The 14,516-nt window shown below is 33.6% G+C and overlaps 1 protein-coding gene across 1 annotated transcript; it reads right to left on the minus strand.

Moving 5' to 3' along the window:
- Nucleotides 1-10,520: 10,520 nt before the first annotated feature.
- On the minus strand, nt 10,521-11,483 carry LOC127557599 (olfactory receptor 14C36-like). Its single transcript, XM_051990907.1, has one exon. It carries the CDS (start codon nt 11,481-11,483, stop codon nt 10,521-10,523), a length of 963 nt encoding a protein of 320 aa, XP_051846867.1.
- Nucleotides 11,484-14,516: the final 3,033 nt, after the last annotated feature.

Below are 14,516 nucleotides of genomic sequence, written 5' to 3' on the forward strand. Positions count from 1 at the left end.
CTGCCAGTTATACTTCAGTCTGAAGGAGGAACCCAATGTCAGAGTAACATCACCGACAAAACCCTTAATTAGTTTAGTGCTGGGTGGGTAAAAATTATTAACAAAGCAAGAAAGAAACTGAATTTACTCCACCATACTATTATGTTTGAGATCAGAGTTGGTATCAAAAGTTTGGCCATTCTGTCTTAAAATTGACAAATTCCCCAAAGTCTGGCTTAGACTCTTAAACCTTTGTCACATCAATGAGGGAAAGCAAGGGCTATGGCAAAATGGAGTTTTTATCAAAAACTTGGGTGAATTGCTAATTCTACGTACCCCCTTTGAATGTCTTAAGATCCTCCTCTGGTTTTTCCAAACAATTTTTTTGATACCAATTTCTAGTGTCACTTTTACTTTGTCAAAGTGTCAAAGTTCACTTCAACCTTTGTCAAATCAAATGAGGGAAAGCAAGGGTTATGGCTTCATGGAGTTTTTACCCATAACTTGGGTGAATTGCTAATGCTACTTACCTTCACCTTTTGAAGGTCTTAAGATCCTCCTCTGGTTGTTCCCAATAATTTTTTTTGACACAAATCTCTAGTGTCACTTTCCCCAACCAAGGTGACTATGGATTCAGATCCAGATACCCAAGTCTGTATGAATGCAGACTAAGTCAGAACTGTTCAGCAAAACTGATGGGATCCTCCCTGTGGTTGAAATACTCCTTCACAATAGTTTGAAGTTTTCCACACTACTTGCACTTAAAATCATAGCTCCTAGCCAAGCCCTATCCTCAAAGGTTTTTCTTGGGCAAATTTGACTTGCACCTTGAAAGGGAACACAAAAGCTAGGGCACTGGTAGAGTCTATTGCTAAATGTATGTATAGTTAATCTAGTTGATTGTTAAAGGGTGCTAAGGAGATTTTCAAATGAGTTAATCCTTTCTTTTACTGATTCTAATTCAAACCTATGCTCTGTTTCCTTTGTCTCTGAATGCCACTCATTACATTCAAGAAACTGGGTTTTCTTATTTATCAGTTTATGTCTTAAATACTCCAATTTGATCTTAGTAAAGCTATCCCAACAAAGCCAGCAAAGGTTCTGATTGTCACTAGTCAAATAAACCCAAGCCTGGCTAGATGAATGGTTAGAACCATATTTCTTACACATTTGAAAGACATATGTTTGTTCTAGGAGTGTGTTGTCTGAACTGCCTCATCCTCCCTTTTGCCTTTATCACAATCTGGCCCATTTTAAAAGTGAATCCTCAAGGATAAAAACCCCACTTTTGACATGTTTCCAATGTGGGTTTTGGCAACAAATGATGTGGTTCAAGGCCAGAAATTATGTGCATGATGTAGCCACCAGATGCTGATAGATATCAAAAGCTGGGATACTTTCATGTGAAGAATTCACAATGGTCATTCTCTTTGGCAAAAGGTAGATTTATTTAGGGAAGAGGTTACAGACAAAAGGAAGGTGATGAGGTGTGAGAAATGAGAGTTGAGAGGTCCCCTGACAGCAATGGGATTCCCTGGACAGTCTGCAGGCTTTGACCATACCCCATGCCAAGATTTCCAATTGAATGAGATTACTTATCCAAAAGTTGTCCTCATGAAGGGGTGTGGCCTCTTCCAGAGGCTAGGAGGGTTTGAGAGTCAGCGGTACCCTTCCCCCAAAGATTCCTTTCCAACTTTACCCTCCTAAAAGGGGCACAGTTTCCATCAGGGTCCCCCAAGGAATAAAGGGAACACAGTTTACATCAAAGGGATACAACAAACACCAGGAAGAGTAAATATGAAATAGAGTTGGAGAGCATATGAAGGACAAGTTCCTCAGTGGAACTCACAATAACCTAGTAGAAAGAGAACACACCCATGAGATTGGGGTATGCCCTTAGCTGGCAAGCTAAATCCTGAAAAGCACTTAGCACTCTAAAAGAGCTAATTAGTTGTAAGGAGAGCTAGTGGGACTGAGAAGAATAGTGGAGTGTCAAGGTGAGGGTTAAAGAAAAATATACCATGAGGCAGAATGTTATTGCAGTTACCCAAAGGAAGGACACGACCATGCAATGGCCATTAGTAGATTTTAAAAGGAAAATTTAACCTCAGGGACATGACTGGGATTTCTGACAGGTCATGGCAAGATGAAACTGCTCAAGACCTCTACAGTGTGTAGGTCTCAGGAAATTGACATAACTTGCATTTCAGACTTGACCACCTCCCCAAAGGATAGGTAGGACTATAAAGCTAACCTGATCTCTACCAAAGTCATCTCCCTGCCTGACTCAGGGGATTTTTTTTTTATCAATTCCTCTGCTAACCACATCTATTATTGAAGAGCTCATTGAAGACCTCATCAGCTGTGATGTGCACTGACTTTCTTCCCTTGTTTGGAAGAAGCCCATCTAACTCTTATTAGGCCTAATCAATTCTCAAGCTATCCTGTTTATATAGAGTAATTGAGAGGATGAAACTCTTTTGTCCACCCCTCAAACTTCTGAGCATCTTTAAACAGTCTTTGAAATATTGATGAGCATATCTTTACACAGGTCTGGTCCTGGTTTGCCAGATATTTCAACTGGCTCTTTGATCCCTCCCTTTGAGTTCTCTTCTTTACTTTCCTGGTTTCTCTGAGAAACACCCAAATTATATTTTCTCTATATAAGATCAGCTTATGAAAAGACCTTTGCTAAATTCTTTTTAGGACTAAACCCACCATGAGGTTACTCTAGCTCCCTCATAGTATCTTCTCGGTACCAGTGTTTTTCTTCCAATTTCTTTCTCCTGGTTAATTGTGAGTTCCTTTGGGAAACTTGTGTTTTTCTTGCTAACTATATACTCTTAATTTTATTTCACATTTGCCACTCTTGGTGCCCATTTTACCTCTTATTTTTATCTGTAACCTCTTCCCTTAAATAAATCTGCATTGTGCCAAAGAGAATGGCCATTGTAAATTTGTTACATATTTATTTTGAACTAGAAATTGCTACCCTGATCTCATCGACTTAACTAACAAGGATACACAAAATACAAATACAAGTACATTGTAAAGGGATATGACAATACAAATACAAATACAAATCATCCACACTACCACTTAAATTACAAGAGTAAACATTTCACAACCGTGTAGTTAAATTGTTAATTTCAACTGGTTTCAACCTAACACAAAGCCAACCATGTAAGCAATTCTTACATAAATATAATTAATGCAAATTATAATATATAATATAATATAAATATATGCAGAAAATTAAAGGCACAGTTCATAGGCAGACAGGACATGCATTTATAAAAGAGAAAAGTTTTGCTCAACAGCTAATCTGTATGGAGCAGGTAGGTGGTGCCATGAATAGAGCACCAGTCCTGAAGTCAGGAGGATCTGAGTTCAAATGTGGTCTCAGACACTTACTATTTCCTGGCTCTGTGATCCTGGGCAAGTCACTTAATCCCAATTGCTTCAGAAAAAAAAAAAAAGCTAATTTGTGTGCAGAAACAAAACAGGCCTTACCAAAGTGATCTGGATCAAGAAAAGGGCCCCTTGAACATTCCTCATAAGGAAAACCAACTGATCAAAAGCCAGGCTTGATATTAGAACAAGAGTCAGATCATTGAACTTACCAGATGAAGGGAGTTGTAATTTTGGAAATGGGTCCAGTGGCATCTAGTCCCTTTTCTCATGTACTAGAGCATTCAAGGATTCAAACTGTAAAACCACTGCCACAATTAATATTACATTTTTTACTGTCTGGATTTCTAATCTATGGTTGGAGCATCCCATAGCAGACTTGGAGATGAAGTAGTGGTTTAATTATTCACTTTCAGAGTGAAGAATACAATTTGAAAACTGGACACCTTGCTGAGTAGAAAACTTTTTTTATCTATTTCAAGAAAGGTAAAGATTTTAGACACAAATTGGATTATCAACAAAGTGTATTAAACAGTAATCATTTTCCAAATCCATGAAAAATGTATTAGTGTCCCAGTATTCTTACATTTATCATTAACTTTTCCTGTTGTCTTTGCCAATTTGATAGGTGTGAAGTGATATCTCAGAATTGTTTTAATTTGTATTTCTCTATTCAATAATGATTAAGAGAATTTTTCTTCATATGACATCTCAGAATTGTTTTAATTTGTATTTCTCTATTCAATAATGATTAAGAGAATTTTTCTTCATATGACTATAATATGGGATTGGATCTGGTATGACTAGGCTAAATTCCTTTTGCATTTTTTTCATTAATTCCTTTAATATCCAACTTTTGTTCTTTCAGAAGAATAAGATTATTATTTTTTCTATTTCTCTAAAATAATTTTTGACACTTTGATTGGTATGGCAGTGAATAAGTAGATTAATTTAAGTAGAACTGCCATTTTTATTTTTATTAGTTTGGCCTACCCATAAACAACTGGTCTTGTTCCAAATATTTAGAACTGATTTTCTTTGTGTGAAAAATGTTTTGTAAGAGAGTTCACATAATTCCTGGGTTTGTCTTGACAGATTGACTCCCAAATATTTTATACTTTCTACCATTATATTAAAAGGAATTTCTCTTTCTATCTCTTGCAGTTGGATTCTGTTGACACAATATAGAAATTTTGGTTTGTGTTATTTATTCTGTTATTTATACTTTTATCTATACTATATATATACTAAAGTTGTTATTTCAACTACATTTTAGTTGATTCTTCAGAATTCTCAAACTATACCATTATATCATATGCAAAGAGTGAGAGTTTTGTTTTCTCATAGCCTATTCTAATTGCTTCAATTTCTTTTTCTTCTTTTATTCCTAAAGCTCCTGAGTAATAGTGGTGATAATGGGCATCTTTGTCTAACCACTAATCTTATTTAGCATGCTTAGAGCTTATCTCTATGATATAGAATGTTTGCTCATGATTACAGCTCGATTCTGCTTAGCATTTTCAATAAAACTATTCATCCTTAAATTCTCTAGTTGTTTTTTTTTTAATAGAAATGTGTATTGCATTTTGTCAAAAGTTTTTGGTGCTTTTATTGAATTAATCATATGATTTCTGTTATTTTTGTTATTGATATGGCCAATTATGCTGATCATTTTCTTAATATTGAAACAGCCTTGAATAGGTCATAGTATATTATCATGGTGGTAAATTACTGTATTTCCTTCGCTAAATTTTTATTTAAAATATTTGTAGCAATATGCATCAGGGAAATTGGTCTATAATTTCCTCTCTCTCTTTTTGGTTCATTCTGATTTGGGTATCTGCACCACATTTATGTCACAAAAGGAATTTGGCAGGACTCTTTTATCTATGTTAACAAATATGTTATATATTCTATAGTATTGGAATTAATTGTTCTTTAAATTTTTGGTAGAATCCTCTTGTAAATGCATCTTATCCTGGAGATGTTTTCTTAGGAAGTTAATTGATGACTTGTTCAATTTCTTTTTCTAATCCAGGGTTGAGTATTTTATTTCTTCTTTTGTTACCCTGGACAATTTATATTTTTGTAAATATTTATCCATTTCATTAAGATTGTCATATTTATTGGCATACACTTGCATGTATTGGCATATAAACATTTATTGTCCTCTTCATTGGTGGTGAATGTACTCTTTTCATTTTTCATATTAGTAATTTGGTTTTCTTCTGTTTTTGTTCAATCAAATTAACCAAAGATTTAAAAAATTTAATAATTTTTTTCATAAAGCCAATTCTTAGTTTTATTTATGTGTTACTTCAATTGTTTTCTTATATTCAATTCTATTAATCTCTCTTGATTTTCAGAATTTCTAATTTGCCATTTAATTGGGGATTTAAATTTTATTCTTTTTTCCAGCTTTTTTTGTTTCATGCCCAATTTATTAATGTATCCATTTTATTCACATAAGCCCCTAGAGATGTAAAATTTACCCTTAAAAACTGTTTGGCTGCATCCCATAAGTTTTGCTATTTTATATCATCATTGTCATTCTCTTTGATAGTCACTGATTGTTTCTCTGTTTTGTTGTTTAACTCATTTGTTTTTTAGGATTAAATTATTTAATTTCCATTTAATTTCAAGTCTATCTTTCAGGAGCCCTTTATTACATATAGTTTTTATTGAAGCATGATCTGAAAAGAAAGCATTTAATATAGCTACCTTTCTGCACTTCATTGTGAGATTTTTATGCCCTAAAATACATTCAATTTTTTTGTATGTGACATATACTGCAGAAAAAAATGTATATTTTTTTCTGTTCTCATTCAGTTTTCTTCAAAGGTCTCTCCTATTTAACTCTCCTAAAATTATATTTGCATCCTTAACTTCTTTCTCATTTATTTGGTGGTTAAATTTATCCAGTTCTGAGAGAAGGAGGGTGAGGTTTCCCACTATAATAGTTTTATTGTCTGTATTTTCTTGTGGGATGCTGCAAAAGCAGTTCTTGGGGAAGGTTTTATATCTCTAAATATTCATGCAACTAAGAAAGCTAGAAAAAGAACAAATTAAAAATATACAATTAAATACCAAATTAGAAATTTTGAAATTCAAAAGAAAGATTAATAAAATAGAGACTAAGAGAAATAATGAACTAATATACAACATTAAGACTTTTGACATTGTCATTTGGTCTACTGCTGTAACCTAAAGATAGTTTTACTGTATATGCCACTGAAAACTTAGAATTTCTGAGCCTTTCATTTAGCCAATGTCTGAAATTTGTTTTATGTTTTCCTTCCACTTAAAGTTTAAATGCTTCAAGGGAATGACTTACTTCCTTTTTGGAACATACTCATTTATTTTTAATTTACAGAATAAAACAAGAATTTCCATAACACAGTAGAATTTTTCAAAGATTATTGCACGAGACTACAAATCTATTATGTTACACTTGTTATTCCATTTTATTATATAATAAAGTTATAATGATGACTTCTTTTTTCTTCCCTCTAATGCAAGCAAAGGCTATTATTAGACACGTGTGTGTGTGTGTGTGTGTGTGTGTGTGTGTAAAGCTATTCAATATATACTTTCCTTTTTCTATATTTTTCTGTGTGCATTCCTTCACATAACATTTGTAGTTAATTTGGGTATTTGTCATTGTTCAAATAATTTAGCCACTCAAAGTTGTTCTTAAAACAGAAATGTTATTACTATATATAGTATTCCCCTGATAATGCTCATTTTACTCTTCATTATTTAATATAAATCTGTTTTTTCCTCAAAGCATGTCTCATCATTTCTTATGGCACAGAAACATTTCATCTAAATCAAATACCACAAATTTTCAACCATTCCTCAATTGACAGCTGCACCCCCCAAAATTCCAAATATTTGCCATCACAAAGAGCAATGCTGTTCCTACTTATCTTTGGAAATAGAGATGGAAAAATAGAGATTAGAAATGGAATCAATAGACTAAAAGCTACAGGTAATTTAGTAACGCATTGGGCACAATTCCAGATGGCTCTCCAAAATTGTTAGATCAGTTCACAATTCCAACAGTGAATTTATTTTTTCAATTTCTCCACATCATGAAAGAAGTGCACATGTTTAACATATATTGGATTACTTGCTGCCTGGAGGAAACAGTGAGGGAAAGACTGGTAGAAAAATTTGGAACACAAGGATTTGCAAGGATGAATAGTGAAAATTATGAAAATAATAAGGATTTTTTTTGAAAAATAATTTCTATATCCACTCCGACATTTATAACTCTTTGCTTCTATCATCTTAGCCAATTTGGTAGGTGTAAAATGGTATGTCAAAATCATTTACTTTGTATCTCTCTGAACAATAGTTAATTGAAGCATTTTCAGATAACCATAAATTGCCTTGATATCTTCAGTGAAAAACTTCCTGTTTTTATCTTTTGACCATTTATCATCTGGGGAAAGACTTCTATACATATAGATTTGAAAAAAAAATCTCTGTATATTTGAGACATGAGACCTTTATCTGAATAACTTGTAGAGGGCTGGAACTATGCACTGAGATTGGGACTGCCGAGCGCTTGAGGCTAACTTCTGATTGGACCATACTCTATGGGCATATGCTTGGAAAATGGTCCTTTCCACTATCTGTACTGGTTCAATGATTGGTGTGTAGAGGATTGTAGGAGGGACTAGGGGTGGAGTAAAGCTGCACTCTAGGTGATAGACTAGAGGGAAGGTAGTCTCCAAGATTCTGCTTCCATCCTGTTCAATCCTGAGTCTATGACCAAGAATAAAGGAGGACTTTTGCTTATCCTGAATCTAGCTGATTCTGGGGTGTCCTGGGTGCGAGTTTAGTTATTGCAGTAACTGCTATAAAGTTTTTCTACAAATATGTATAGAAGAATTTCATATGATTAACATATATCTAATTACTTACTGTCTAGGAGAAGTGAGGGGAAGGGGGGGAATTGGAACAAAAGGCTTTGTAAGAGTGAATGTTAAAAATTTTCTATGCATATGTTCTAAAAATAAAACTAATAAAAAATAAAAATTTCCTCCAATTTTCTGTTTTCCTTCTAATCTTGGTTATAATTTCTCTTTGTACAAAATTGCATTTCATTCTGCTCTCTACATCTTGTAATTCACAAATCATTTGCCTGTCCAAAAGTCTTGCAAGTAATATAGCTCATGTTCTTCAGATTTTTTTTTACTATCTCCGTTTTCTAGGTTTCAAAACAATTTTAACTCTAACTTAGTAATTAGTGAAACACATTAGGCAGTATTCAATTTCTGCCTTAGTACTTTTTATATTCTTAACATTTTTATCAAATAATAAATTCTTATTCTCAAAACTTAAATTTTTACACATGCCATGTATGTTACTATATTTATTTCCTGCTGCAAATTGTATGTGAACTCTATTCCATTATTTTATTTTTCTATTTTTTAGCTAAACATGGTTTTAATAATTGCTGTCTTATCATACAGTTTAAGATCTAGTACAGCTAAAACTTCTTGTTTTACATTTTTTGCATTATTTCCTTTGATATACTTTATTTTTTGTTCTTCTGAATTATAATTCTAATTTAGTAAAAAAAATTAATTATGTAATTGGGTGGCATTGAATATATAGTTAATGAAGATTAACTTGTGCATTTATCATTTCTCCTTTTGTTCTATTTCTCTCAGTTTGGATCAGTGTTTGGATCACTATAAGAAATATTTTGAGCAAGTTAAAAAGATTTAAGAAATATTTCTTAAGCAATTTCTTAAAGAAATTAATGTTTTTCACTCACTCAGTCACTACTGACATTTCTTTTTTTTCTATATTAACATTTTTTCTTTTGTATTTTTCTTGTTGTTACGGACTTTTCCAAAAAATCTAATATTGTCTAAAATACTCTGTTGTTTACCTTTTATTTTTTATCTCATTCAACAACTTGTTATCCTAACATCTATCTTTATTTGTTTTTAGACTTTTAATTATTTTATTGCTCTTTTGACCATTTTGAGATTTCTCCATTTGTTATTTCACTTCCAGTCTTGAATCAAGATTACCGTTAAATTGCAAGAGGCATTAAGGTGTACGTATTATAGGTTGTATTTGATCCATGTGGGTAGAGGAAGCTATTACAGCTTTCTGAGTAGGACATTGACATGCTTAGGCAAACTTCTTACTTAAAATAATTTGAAAAATGTATGAAGAGTGGCAAGTACATTCTTAAAGATGGTATTACTGAGTCCTTAAAACTAATTAAGAGATAATTAAAATATGGAGAGACAGTTAAAAAGAAAAATATGTTTCCATATACAAAGAAGAAAGTAAAGGTTCTATCTAACTGCAGATCTCTATTCCATGAAGCTTGCCATAAATATTTAAATAATAACTTCAAAATGAAACTATACTTTTAAAATGTGTTCTAATTTTAATTTTTGAATAAAACAAGCATTTCCATAGCATAGTCTATTAAAAGGTGATCACACATGAAACTATAAATCATACTTGTTATTTCTTTAAATATTTAATAAATTTATCAAGTAAATTCTTTCTTATCTTTTTGCTTCCCTCCTCCCTTTTTAGAGATGGCTACCATTATACATAATTAGGTATGCATGCAAGTCTTTTCATGTTTTTCTAAGATTATTGAACTCATCATTTCTTATAGCACTGTATATTATATTCCACCACAATCACATACCAAAACTTCATGTCACTTAAAAAAAGGAGGACATACTATTAATCTCAAAGTATACCCCTAGTATCCTTAAGTTGAGATTAAATTTTCCTGGTCTAAGATACAGAATTTTTTGTGTGAATTTGACTTGGTAAGCAAAAAAAAAACCTCTGAGCCACATGTATTATACATTCCTCATTAATATATCATAAGCAGAGTTGCCAAATGCCACCTAAAAGCTAAAAGAATTCTATTATTTGGAATTTGTGAATATGTCTCATTAAGCAATTTATACTGAAATTTATAATACCTAGGTCAATTCTAGATCCTTTTTTTTGTTTAGACCAGTGCTTTATCTTTACCTGTCTACAGAGAGACAGATAGACAGACAGAGACAGAGACTGAAAGAGAGAAATTTATATGGGATTTTAAATGTATAAATGAAGTAAGATCAGTAACATCAGGAAAGAATTAGAATTTGTGCCTTTTTATTTAAAAAAAGCTTTCTCTTCATTACTAATCTTAGAGCTTCTTGTATCTGCTTATTCCTTAGACTGTATAAAATAGGATTCAGAAAGGGAGGAATTATGGAATAAAATACTGAAACGATTATATCATTAATGGACCCAGAATCTGAAGCTGGTTGTAGGTGCATGTAAGAGGTAGAAATAAGAAACAAAGAAACTACAATGATGTGAGGGATGCAAGTAGAGAAGGCTTTTTTTTGGTCTTCTTTCACTGGAAATCTGAGCACAGTGGAGAATATTCTAATATATGATACAATAATGAAAGCAAAGCAGCCAGCCCCAACCACCAGCACAGAGGCAAGTATAGATACCAAATTGAAGAATATCTCTGAACAAGAGATCTTGAGTAGAGAGGGAATATCACAGAAGAACTGGTGGATCACATTGGATTGACAGAAAGACAATTGAAATGTCAAACCAGTATGGAGACCTGCATACAAAAGACCAGTGAACAAGCAGGTTAAGGTCATGTGCATGCAGGCACGAGGGTTCATGATCACTGGATAAAGAAGTGGATGGCAGATGGCAACATAACGATCACGGGCCATGACAGTGAGCAAAGTGTACTCAACATAGGCCATCCAGACTAGCAGAAATATTTGAGTTGCACATCCAGTAACTGAAATAATTCTGTTGTTCACCAGGGCATTAATGGATGCTGGGGGAACAGTTATCGATAGGAAACAGGCATCCACAATGGACAGATTCCTAATGAAAAAGTACATGGGGGTATGGAGTCTCCTGTCCATGGTGGTAATGATAACAATGAGGAGATTTCCCATCAGGCCTGCTGAGTAAATGAAAAAGAAAAGAAAAGAATATAAAATCTGCAGCTCTCTGGTGTCAGAAAACTCCATAAGGAGAAATCCAGTTATTGAATTGTTCAAGTTAGACATTTTTTGACTCTTTCACACACTGAGCGACCTAAAGAGGCAAAGAGAAGTCAAACAGTCCATCAATCAGCAAGTGCTCAGGGCAAAATATTTTCAAAGGCTAAAAGAAATTATTCCACTTTTATCCTTACCACATAGGACCTGAACAGATAGCATGACCCCTGGTATGTAGTGATTATGTGATCATGAACTAATCAGGTTCCCTTTGAAGGAAAATTTCTAAGATTTGATGAAGAATTTCAATGGTAAAGGAAATTTCTGCACCTAGGAATTCCATCTTTTAAAAAATTGCATACCTATGCAAGAAAAGAAATCCTCCCAAAGGATTTTCTTATTTTCCTCCTATTGTCTTTAATGATTTTCTGTGAGTGACTATATCAGTACAGAAAGTCTGACCTAGATTAGAAGCCAAGAATGGAAGTGATGATCTTTAATTTTTAAGTCCTCTTAGATGTTATTTTAGTTTCTCTTCATATTCCTTTTCCATGGTCATCTCACCTTCATTAATAGCTGTGAACAGCTTAAAATTAAGAGAAAGTCAGATGTTTAAAAAAATTACTTCCAAAATACTGGTGGCTTTTGCTGATAGTGGAGAAAGGGACCATAATCTCTCATTCTACTAATGCCCTGTACAGAGTCTTCCACTGACTGAAAGAAGGAATTGCAAGTGAATGAGAAACATATGCAACAATATTGTTCAGGAAACAAATCTGCTAACTTGGTCTGCCATGCTTTCTGCTTCTCTGAATTATCTCTCTTCATCTAATTTTCACCATACCTGATTATAGGCTTTTCTGATCTTGTCACTTCAATTTTCTACCAGTTAGATGCATCAGGCAAAAAAACAAAAAACAAAAAACAAAACTGAGTGGTTTATTCAGTTCTATCCTTGTTTTACATGGTATAGCATTAAGGGAATGTTCTAATACTCATTCCTCTTCTCCTTATGTTCACTACTTCCCTTAAGAAGTCTTTCAAGGTCAAAAATCTAGCTCTTTGAAGCAACTGGTAGGCAGATATTTCCTGACCATTGATTTTCCATAAATTTTTAATTTTTTTGTCTTTTTTATTTAACATTTTATCTTACCCAAGTTAGATGTAAAAATAATGTTTAACATTCTTTTTCAAAACTCTAAGTTCCAGATTCTTTGTTTTTCACTTTCCACCATTACTACTCCATTGATAATGCAAGAAATTAAAAACATATTACACATGCATCATTATGCAAAACATTTCTATAGTAATCATGTTGTGAAAGAAAACATAGACCAAAACTGAAAGGTAAAAAAATATATACATTCTGACACTACTGTTCATTCTAGGGGGGGGGAAGAGAATTTTCATCTTAAGTTCTTCAAAGAGGTCTTGGATTGTTTTAATAGTGAGAAAAATTATGTCATTCACAGCTAAATATCTTACAATATTGCTGTTACTTTACACAGTACATACCATTTTGTATCAGCTCATAGAAGTCTTTCCAAGTTTTCTGAGAGCATTCTGCTAATCATTCAAAATATAACTTTGAGAAAGTCTGACATGGGAGCTATGTTTTTTTTTTGTTATATTGAACACATACATATATTTGTAATCATATATGTATGTAGATGTTCTTTTTTTTTCTTTTTAAGTTCTGAATTTGTCCCACTTTCCTCATCCTTCCCCATCCATTAAAAAGCTGACACAAAATATATGATACAAAATATAATTCACTTAAAATAAATGACTATATTAGTTAGCATTAAAAGATGGAGGGAAAGAAAGGGAAAAAAGTAAGGATGGAACGAAGAAAAGAAGGCATGGAGGGAAGAAAGAAGAAAGAAAGAAAAGAAGGAGGGATGGAGAGAGCAGGAGAGAAGAAAGAATGAAAGAGAAAGGAAAAAGAGAAATGAAGAAGAAATAAATGGTGAAATAGAGACAGGAAGAAAGATCAGTAGAAATAGATAAAAAGAGAGAGGAAGGAATGAACAAAAGAAAAAGGGAGGAAGGAAGGACAAAAGGAAGGAAGGAGGAAGGAAGGACAAAAGGAAGGAAGAAAGGATGGATGGAAAGAAGGAAGGAAGGAAGGAAGGAAGGAAGGAAGGAAGGAAGAAAAGAAGGCATGGAGGGAAGAAAGAAGAAAGAAAGAAAAGAAGGAAGGAAAAAAGGATGGAAGGAAGAAAGGAAGGAAGGAAGGAAGGAAGGAAGGAAGGAAGGAAGGAAGGAAGGAAAGAAGGATGGAAGGAAGGTAAAAAGGAAGGAAGGAAGGAACGAAGGAAGGAAGAAAGGATGGATGGAAAGAAGGAAGGAAGAAGGAAGGAAGGAAGGAAGGAAGGAAGGAAGGAAGGAAGGAAGGAAGGAAGGAAGGAAGAAAAGAAGGAAGGAAAAAAGGATGGAAGGAAGAAAGGAAGGAAGGAAGGAAGGAAGGAAGGAAGGAAGGAAGAAGGAAGGAAAGAAGGATGGAAGGAAGGTAAAAAGGAAGGAAGGAAGGAACGAAGGAAGGAAGAAAGGATGGAAGGAAAAAGAGAAGAAAGTAGAAAGGAAAGGGAGAGGAAGAGAGAGAGAAAGGTAGGAAAAAATAAAAGAAAAATGGAGGTGGGGGAAAGCATTGCCTTCAAACTCACTGTGACTAACCTGAATAAAACAAGTTTCCTTGCTGTTAGCTTCTGCAATGTGAGCTACTCAGAGATGATATTAGCAAATTCTTCTGCCACAGAAAGATTTCCAGAATTCCTCCCAGTGAAGGCTGGATTGGCAAAAAATTATAAAGTTTCCATTCATGTCTAGCTGTGACAACTCTGTTCTTCTTGGCTGGGAAGCAAGTTTTCCCTCAATTTTCTCCATTGTATTTGTGGTTATAGTTAGACAGCATTTTTGACAAAATGGCCCCATAAGGCCAATTTTACCTTTGTTGGCTATTCCTTGCATCTCCTTTGGGATAGTATCCCTACTCTTCAACCAAATATAGACAGGCAGAGATCAGTGCCCTGAAGTAATATTTTCCTAGGTAGAAAAGAGAAGGTGCCAAAAAAGTTCTCTCAGGTGCACTGGGTTATAGTT

This window comes from Antechinus flavipes, chromosome 3, assembly GCF_016432865.1.
Source record: "Antechinus flavipes isolate AdamAnt ecotype Samford, QLD, Australia chromosome 3, AdamAnt_v2, whole genome shotgun sequence".
Taxonomy (NCBI): Eukaryota; Metazoa; Chordata; class Mammalia; order Dasyuromorphia; family Dasyuridae; genus Antechinus; species Antechinus flavipes.